At 33.9% G+C, this 9,160-nt stretch overlaps 1 protein-coding gene across 1 annotated transcript; it reads right to left on the bottom strand.

The window, feature by feature from the left end:
- Nucleotides 1–4,029: 4,029 nt before the first annotated feature.
- Nucleotides 4,030–6,082, bottom strand: LOC117111568 (dimethylaniline monooxygenase [N-oxide-forming] 5-like; the record flags this gene model as incomplete). The annotated part of the gene is given in 2 exon segments (XM_033254515.1): nt 4,030–5,204; nt 5,486–6,082. Coding segments are annotated over 2 exon segments (1,566 nt in total), but the record flags the coding sequence as incomplete, so codon positions are not given.
- Between the last annotated feature and the right edge of the window lie 3,078 nt (nt 6,083–9,160).

The raw sequence follows: 9,160 nt of genomic DNA, 5'->3' as shown, positions 1-9,160 counted from the left end.
CGACGCGCGACTAACATGGCAACTAACACGCGCGTGGGTAAATCGTCACGTACGCTGACGGTTTATGGTTTGGCTGCTATGGTTTTTGTGACGTTCAATGTGTAGGGACGCACGTGCGCCTAGAATGTCGATGCCAGAGTTATAACCTTTGATGTCCCGAGATGTGCGTCCTTTTGTTAAATTACCTTGTTCAGAGGGGGGCACATCCCCTGTCCGCACAAGGGCACACATTGGCGCTAACACCAGGCGCGTAACAGGGGTCTTGGGTCAGAGTGGTATTTATTTTCCCGGTTAGTAATTTACCATACCCACCCCACCCCACTCCCCATATAGAAAACAATACGACATAGGGCTTATCTTATTTATAATATACGGTAGGCCATACACGTGTGTTTGAAACTAAATATAAGCATTTTCATCATGGTTTTATTTATTACAAACATATTCTTTCACCATCAATACACACTGAGGCCCTTCTTTTAGGTTAAAACGATCTATCTTAAATTTGACTTTCTTGAGTTCGGGACTATTATGTGTTTTTGATTACGGTAACTTAAAAGGATAAACCTAAAAAAGCCCTAAAAAATGCGCGCGAAGCGTGTAAAATATTTTTGTGTTTTTAATTCTAATTTCGTCGGAATTGATGAAAACTTCCTAAAATGTGCAATTTATAGAGGAAATTTGCCTACCGTAACAAGAAATGCGCGCAAAGAATTTTGAGAATTTTAGGCACTTTCAAAGGATGCATTTGTCAAGGGGTGGGGAAAGATTTTCCAAAGATGGATATTCTCCTCTTGTCCCCAGGTGTTTTCAATTCTAATTTCGTTGGAATTGATCAAAACTCCCTAAAATGTGCGATTTTTAGAGGAAATTGGCCCATGTCAACAAGAAATGCGAAGTTTGAGGTTTTTAGGCACTTTCAGGGGATGAAAAGGGCATTTATAAAGGGGTGGGGAAGATTTTTCAAAGATAGATATTTTCCCCTTGTCCCCCAGTGGTTACATAGATCAAAGGAGTTATGACAGTTTCTGAAGTGGAGAAGGGGTTGCAGGGTGTTGTGAGTCTGGTCATTATGATATATTCCTTTTTATTCTTGTCTTTATTTTACTCTTCTCTTTTTCTTTCCTTTTCTTTTCCTCTTCTTTCTCTTTCCCTCCCTCTCCCCTCTTTCTTTTCTCTTATTACCCAGCCCGGTACGACGGCTTGGTCAAATCATTTACCATTTATTCGATACTGCAAGTTGCCTAGTAATAGTAATTAAATGAGAAATGTTCTCACAAGTAGGTTCCCATGATACTGTCTTTGTGCGCCGCCAATTCAGGAGCAATATCGAAGACAAAGAATGTCAAATGCTGAAAATTCAGACATTGATAATCATAATCATAAACTGTTTTTATATTTTCTATGGTGTTTATACTTGCTTTCTGTTGTGTGTTATAAAGATTAATATAAAATTTGACTTTCAATCAGTTTAACAGGTCTTGTCGCACGTGCTCCACTACAGCCCGGTGAATTCGCTTTGGGTAATTAATCCCTCTCCTGACGTGCGTTTGCCTTTAAAGGGCATTTATATTATTAACTATTAATTAAATTATTTAATAATACAGTACATCAGTTAATGCAAGTTTAAACATTCACAAACATAAATATATATAAAATTAACGTCTTCTTCAACGCACACCCATCGAAGAAGGCTATATTGTTTACAGCTGTATCTCTATGTCAACTTTGCCACAGCTGAGACAGTTATCATTCGCTGAACAACAACCCTGGATAGCCGTATAGGCCTACTGCACCCCGCAGCGCCACAAAAAAAAATCAAAATTATTCTGGCGCACCGGTACCACAAAATGCACTGTCACGTTAAGCGATAAGATCATTGTTGTACGTACACATTTGAAACTGTAGGCCATCAGCCCTTCCCCATACCCGTGGGAATTCCTTTGCTTACCAACGAATTTTTACACGTGAGGAAAACAGAAGTTTCGACGAGCATGAGAAAAAGAGACAGATCCATCGTCTCCGAATTAGAGTTAGATAACGTGCATTTAAAATTAGTACATCATACACGTTTTGTAATCAATTAAATCGCCAATATTTTACTGGTAAGCGTTATAATGTGTCCTGAAATTTGACCTGAAATGCCCTGGAATTGTCATGGAAATTTGCTTGTTTAAAGACGTACGAACCCTGCATACATAATCAAGTTATTAATCATGAGTTTGATATCCGCTGGCACCACTGTATTATATTTTGTGACATGTAGTAATGTTGACTGGAAGAACATTTTCTGAAACACGGTTCACAATCTAATTCCTTCTAGCTATAAATACCCTCAAGTAAATTTAACATTTTAAAGTTCAATAACAGACAGGAATGGAAATGTTCATAAAGTCACGGCGCTCTACAAAGGTGGTTATTAAAGTAAAACTGATATACAACTATCGAAGAAATATCTGTTGTTCTGATGGTATGTTTGAAATACGCATACATAATGAAGTTTTGAGTCACATTAATGAGTTCAATGCAATCCATCTGGCTTTAGGAAATTTTATTCAACGTCTAAAACATGTATAGAAGTCTGCAATTACATTTAGAAACTGGTGCAATATTTTGTCCATCTCAAAACCATTTGATATCGTACATGATGTTTTAACACAGAAATTACGTAATATTGGTATTGTGAACGACGAAATTGTGTGGTTCAGAGATTACCTATCAAACCGTGAACAATTTGATACGTTTAGTGGTAAAAAGTCAGACTATGTAAACATTAACTATGTAGTGCAACAAGGTTCAAATTCTTGGTCCATTATTGTTTATTTTATACATAAATAATTTACATTATGACTACTGCTAGCATTTGTAAAATTCTACTACTGTATATGCAGATGATACTGCAAAGTTCTATGCTTCTAAATCCAATGAAAAACTAAAGCAAGTTGAAAATTTAAAACAATGGTTAACTATAGACTTGAAAAAAATCATCTGGATCCAATATATAAATACAATATATAATAGTACGTACATCTATAATCATAGACTGTCTCTAAACATTGATAAGACTAAGTACATTTTATTTGGCTGTTCCACACGGTTAAACCGTTATATGACATTAACTTTTAAAAGCATACCGATTAAAGTGCCAAGTATTTAAGAGTAACTTTCGATGAGAAATGGAAAGTCTATATTATAATATAAACTTATTTTACTGGTTGAAAACTTTTAATTTCCCCGACTAATTTTAAAACAATATATATTGCTCGTTTTTTATCTACACATTGACTATTATGCGGATGTCTGGGGTACTTGTTCAAATGTTAATATGTTAAGATTACAAAATATTCCAAAAAAGATTAATATTAGATGTAGATTTTAAAACCTCAGTAATTCAGATAAGATGCATCGTGACTTCATATAGTTAACCATTGAAAAAAGAGTGCAAGTTGTAAAAAGTATTTAGATGTTTACATCAATCAGTACAATCATTCTTTAAATACACTAGTGATATACATAATATGCCAATTAGAAATATTTTAAATGGTTTATAATAAATATTATATCAGATCGTTAGAACTGCCAGGGTTAATAATAGTTACTGAGTTTTTGCCTTTGCAAAAAAATATAATATTACGATCATATTGGATGACATTTCAATATTACTAATCAGATCAAATTTAAAGTGGTCTTAAATGATTCTCTGACAGAATAAAACATTGAGTTAAAGCAAAAACGATTCATAGACAAAAAGCGCATAATTCAAGGTTATTTCACAGTTTTGGCGCCACTTTGGTGGCCTTAAAGTACTTTCTGGTAGTTCAACTTTTAATAACTTTTGTATGTTCTAAATTGTGTACTACGAAAAAAACTAAAAATTATCATTTTTAGGGTCCTTAAAATTAACTATAATTTATTTTTTTATCATCATAGTCTACTTTTACTAAAAATAAACTTCAATCACAATATACTGTATAATCAATAAAACTTAAATATTACTATAATTATATTATCGAACCTAAAACATTTTAAAATGTATTACTGGTATTTAAATAATGTTAAAAGTTATTTAATTAGAAAAATGTCAAAATTTTACAAGTACATAAAAATATTGACAATTTTACCAACAAAAATAATGAAAATAATTCAAAGTAATAAGGCAGTAATGATGTAAATACAAATGAATTTAGCATCTAATATCACAAGCATCTGACTAATTAAGTGTGATGTTACACATATCAGTATTTGATCACGATTGCTACAAATACTGCTACTAGTACAAGCACCCATAGCACTTTCATAAAACCTCCGCTCTCCGCTTGATTATTTGATTTCAAAACTCTGGTTTTTGTTGGGTAAATTACTCTATCCAGCCCAGATTCTATTGCCTCTTTGGCACCATCCCACTTTCCAGGGCCCATCAGCCGATACTGGAAAGGGTGACATGGTCCAAACAAACACTTCAAAGCAAACCTGGGATTCACAAGAAAGATCTTATATAGATTTGGCTTCACGCCAAATTCTGAGGCAATCTCATCCATGTAAGGAATCCAATCTACTTGTAATGTGTGGCGTTGAGATTTCACATAACGTTTCTCCATCACCTCTTTCTTTAGGACGATATCCTTTTGCATACTAAACTGCGAGGGTGCTTTGACAGCACCCTTGAATAGAAGCGCTGCCCAACGGCTTTGAATCTCTGATATTGGAATGGTAGACCCCAATGGCTGAGCTAGACCAATGATGGCTAAGGTTGATGGGGTCACTCCAAGTGGCAGAACATACTTATACAACGATGTCTGGTTCGCATCCACTTTCAGGATTGACTCATCGATGAATGGAAAACTGTACGTGTAACCAGTTGCCATGATAATAATGTCAATGTCATCCTCACACGTTCCATCATCAAATTCCACAGATGTCTCGTTGATGCATTTAATATTGCTCTTGATCTTCACAAAGCCAGCGATTATTCTGTTGGGAAGATCATCATTGACTGTTGGATGTTGTGACAGAAATCTATGTTCTGGTTGAAGGCCAAAATTGGTGTGGTTGAATCTCATATTAGCTTGCTTTTCTGCAAGTCTATTGACAACCAAAGCTGGCACCATTGTATTAAATCTTGTTCCGCGTAATATGTCGCCTGGAAGACCGTTGTCTGCAACACGATTCACAACCCATGCTCCCCTTCTTGTACTTAAAAATACCTTTAAGAAAATTTAACATTTTAAAATTAAACAATCGGCTACTATTTTATAATTCTATAATTGCTACAAAATATATAACATTAATATTTGAATGGGCAGTCACGTGATAAAATTTAAATATGTTAAACATAGTTATTGAAAAAAAAATCTGAATCCAATATTAAATATTTGGATTGGTTTGATTCGTTTTTTTTTTAAAATATGAATTGAATCATAAAAGAGAATGATTTATTAATTTTAATACCAAAAAACGTAACTGAATTTATAAAAATGTTTCTCACCTGTTCAGCATGTCGGCTGAGTTCAACAGCAGCATCACCACCAGAATTACCGATACCAACAATAACAACCCTCTTGCCTTCGAACCCATGGTAATCTATATAGTCATGAGTGTGCAGGACTCTCCCTTTAAATTTCTCCTGGCCTTCAAACTTGGCAACATAAGGGTCACAATGGTGACCATTACAAACCATCACACCGTCAAATACTTCGATCGAAGTAACATCAGTTTCAACATTTTTAAACGTCACTTTCCACTGGCCTGTCTGCCTGAAGTCTTCACACTGAGTGACATGCTCAACAACGCTCCGAAAGCAAATGTACTTCTTCAAGTCAAATGTCTCAGCATATAACTCTAAATATTTCTGCACGTACGTGTTATGCATGAAATTTGGAAATTTCTTCGGGATTGGAAAATCACTGAAACACATCATCTCTTTGCTAGAGTTGATAATTGTTGATTTGAATACACTCGCCTGTCCATCACGATTTTCTCTGAAGTTCCATAGCCCGCCAATTACTTCACTTTTTTCAAAGCAAACTGGAACTAACCCCTCGTCCAGGCAACATTTTATGGCAGTCAGACCACTAGCTCCTGCCCCAATAATAGCTATCCTTTTGCCAGGCATGTTTATCAAAGATCTGATGAGAAAAATATCATGTCTATTTTGAGAAAAATTGGATATTAGTACAGTAGTTCTATGACACTTGTTTATGTAGAGCATCTTGTCTGTAGTGTCTTGCAAAAGGGATTGCCACCTATAGGTAGGACAATCACTGAGTTCGCTATTGGCAATTCATGGCCCATGTGCCTAAGTAACGAACAAGAATTAGAAAAAAGTATGGTGTGGTGTTGTTAATAAGGCTGAATGTCCAATTGGATGAAGGTTTGATGACATTACTTCAAATTCCGCTTTAATAAAATATCACGAATTTAATTTTCCTTTTCCTGAAAGTAGCTCCAGACCAACACATACAAGACAATATGGTGGTGTCACGGATGCAACTAAACGATGGAAGGTTAGACAATAAAGTTATAATCTACTCTATGCAATGCAATGAATCTGATTATGAAATATAAACAATGAATACAGTATATTTTTTAAATCAAAATTCTAAAAGGTACTGAAATTAAAACGATAATTTACCATAAGCAATATTACACTGTTTTCTATAGTTAAACCCATAGGCTGTTTTAAAAAGTTGTAAAGTTGAATATTTTCAAGGGAAAAGATATACCAAGAACGAACTCAAAGTATCAAATAATTTATGAACTTTTTTCAGAAACAGATCGAAAAAAAGGTTTTTTCACTCCTTTAACGACATTTTACTACAAAATCCTTAATTTGGTTAGAGCCACATTAATGATATACGGAAAGAAACAGGAAAATATATTATTTGATTCTCCGTAATTTTAACTGAAAATTTGTTTTATTCAAAATTTTAATTGTAAGTTAATAGCTTAACAAAATAGGCAATAAATTATAGAATTGAATTTTGTTTTCAGTTCCTGACAGACAGAACATCTTTTTTTTTAGGCGCCTGGAGGCTTTACTACACTGTGGCCCCATCAAGGCTTCACTTTAGTCCTTGTCGAAAATTGTCGCACCACACGGCCGACAGCTCAGTCCCCCTGCCACCCACCGCCTAAAACCTGGCACGACCTCTCGCTATTCACATTATTTTTCTGCCATGTTGTGTATGTCTCCGCACATTATTGATTATCATTCGTTTTTTAATCGCCTAGTTAACCTTTTGGTCATCAACACTCAACATTATCACCATCTGTCGTTTGAAGACAGAATGCAAAAAGGAGTCGTCGAAAATCTTTGTTTAACACGTGAGTTATCAACACGTCTGTTGTACCATTAGCAACATAATTTTCATCACCATTTTCTACTCTTAACAGATCTAGCGAAACACACTGATGTATTGTGTTGTGAAAGATGCTTTTACGTAAATTGTGTTATAAAAAGGTTAATTTATAGGGAGCTTTATCAGGTAACAGGAATCATTGTTAACTTTTCTTATTGTTATTTTTTATATATGAATGTGTTTTAGTTTTGTTTTCTTATAAGAAAATGTTTTTAAAAAAATCCACACCTTTTATTGTGATTAAACTACTATATCTATAAGAGATTAGATCTTTCAACATCACTGAAAAAAAACCATTATACCGGTATTGAATATCTGTAATTGATTTAAATTTAAATTGAACATGACTACTATAAGAAAATTGTTGAGTTGTATAAGATTACCACCTCACGTAAGTTTTCACAAACATCAACTACACTAAAACACACATTAACTAGGATGCTCCTTTTATGATGCGCAGTAAAAGAACAGCCATCTCAAGGTGTACTTTTTCTCTGAGACTTCATAAGAAGGAGTTTAAAACCAATCAGACTTTAATTATCATGGTAACAAACAATTTACTACAGCAGCGACAATGACAACATGAAGAATAATACAATTTCAACTAAATTAGACATGTTTTATGTCAATTATTACGGTATTAGCGTAAATTTCCTACTTAGTGAAATATAATTTTTTGAGCAAATCAGCAATAATTAGCATATTCACACACGTAATAAAAACAATAGGCTTTGTCACTTTATTACCATCTTGCATTTTGCAAAATATAAAACAAATCAGGCTTACCAAACTTTTAGTTATCGTGGTAATGTCTTGCACAATTTAAGACATTTGAAAACTGTGCAAGATTCAGCACAGTTTGCAAACTGTGCAAGGAGGAGCTTGCACAGTTTTAAAATGCATAAATTTCCAGATAAAGTATGATTAGTGAAGTATTAATTAAGCAAATGACAATTAGCATATTCCAACACGTACCAAAACCAACAGGTTTCGTCATTTTTTCATAAATAATAGAAATGCAAATGAGCAATTAGCATATTCAGACACGTACCAAAACAACAGGTTCTGTTGTTTTAATAAGTTCTTGAATTCTGCAAAAATTTGAAAACTTAGTTTTCATGGTAACTCCATGGCGTAAATTTCTTGATTAATGAAATATTAATTATGTAAATAAGCAATTAGCATATTCACAAACGTACCAAAGACAATAAACTGTCTTCTTTTTACCATCTTGCATTTTGCCAGGTCGCGGTCAATTGAAACAAATTTCATACTTACCAACCAAAAACAACAGGTTCTGTCGTTTTAAAAAGTTCTTGCATTCTGCAAAAATTTGAAAACTTAGTTTTCTGGTACCTAGTCTAAATTACCTGATTTGTGAGATATTAATTATGCAAATGAGTAATTAGCATATTCACACACATACCAAAAACAATAAACTCTGTCTTCTTATTACCACCTTGCATTCTGTCAAGTTTGAAACCAATCGGATTTAATATTAAATCTTGTTATCGTAGTAACAATTACCAACAACGAGACGACGACGGAAACATGAACACAGATAAAAAAAACGATAGTCTCCATAGAGCTTCGCTACTTTAAGGAGGCTAATATTAAAGCAACTCCATTACATCCAGAAACCAGAGCCTTGCAGGCGTCAACGTTCCTATGCATGATACACGACTTTTAGAAGTATATATATGTGTATATATATATATATGTATATATATATATATATATATGTATGTATGTATATATATACATATATGTATATATATATACATATATATATACAGATATAC

This window comes from Anneissia japonica, unplaced genomic scaffold (assembly GCF_011630105.1).
Source record: "Anneissia japonica isolate Jap-2015-1 unplaced genomic scaffold, ASM1163010v1 scaffold288256_len377385_cov191, whole genome shotgun sequence".
In the NCBI taxonomy this organism is placed as follows: domain Eukaryota; kingdom Metazoa; phylum Echinodermata; class Crinoidea; order Comatulida; family Comatulidae; genus Anneissia; species Anneissia japonica.
Note: the sequence above shows the minus strand (reverse complement) of the source record. Positions and strands in the feature narration are given on the sequence as shown.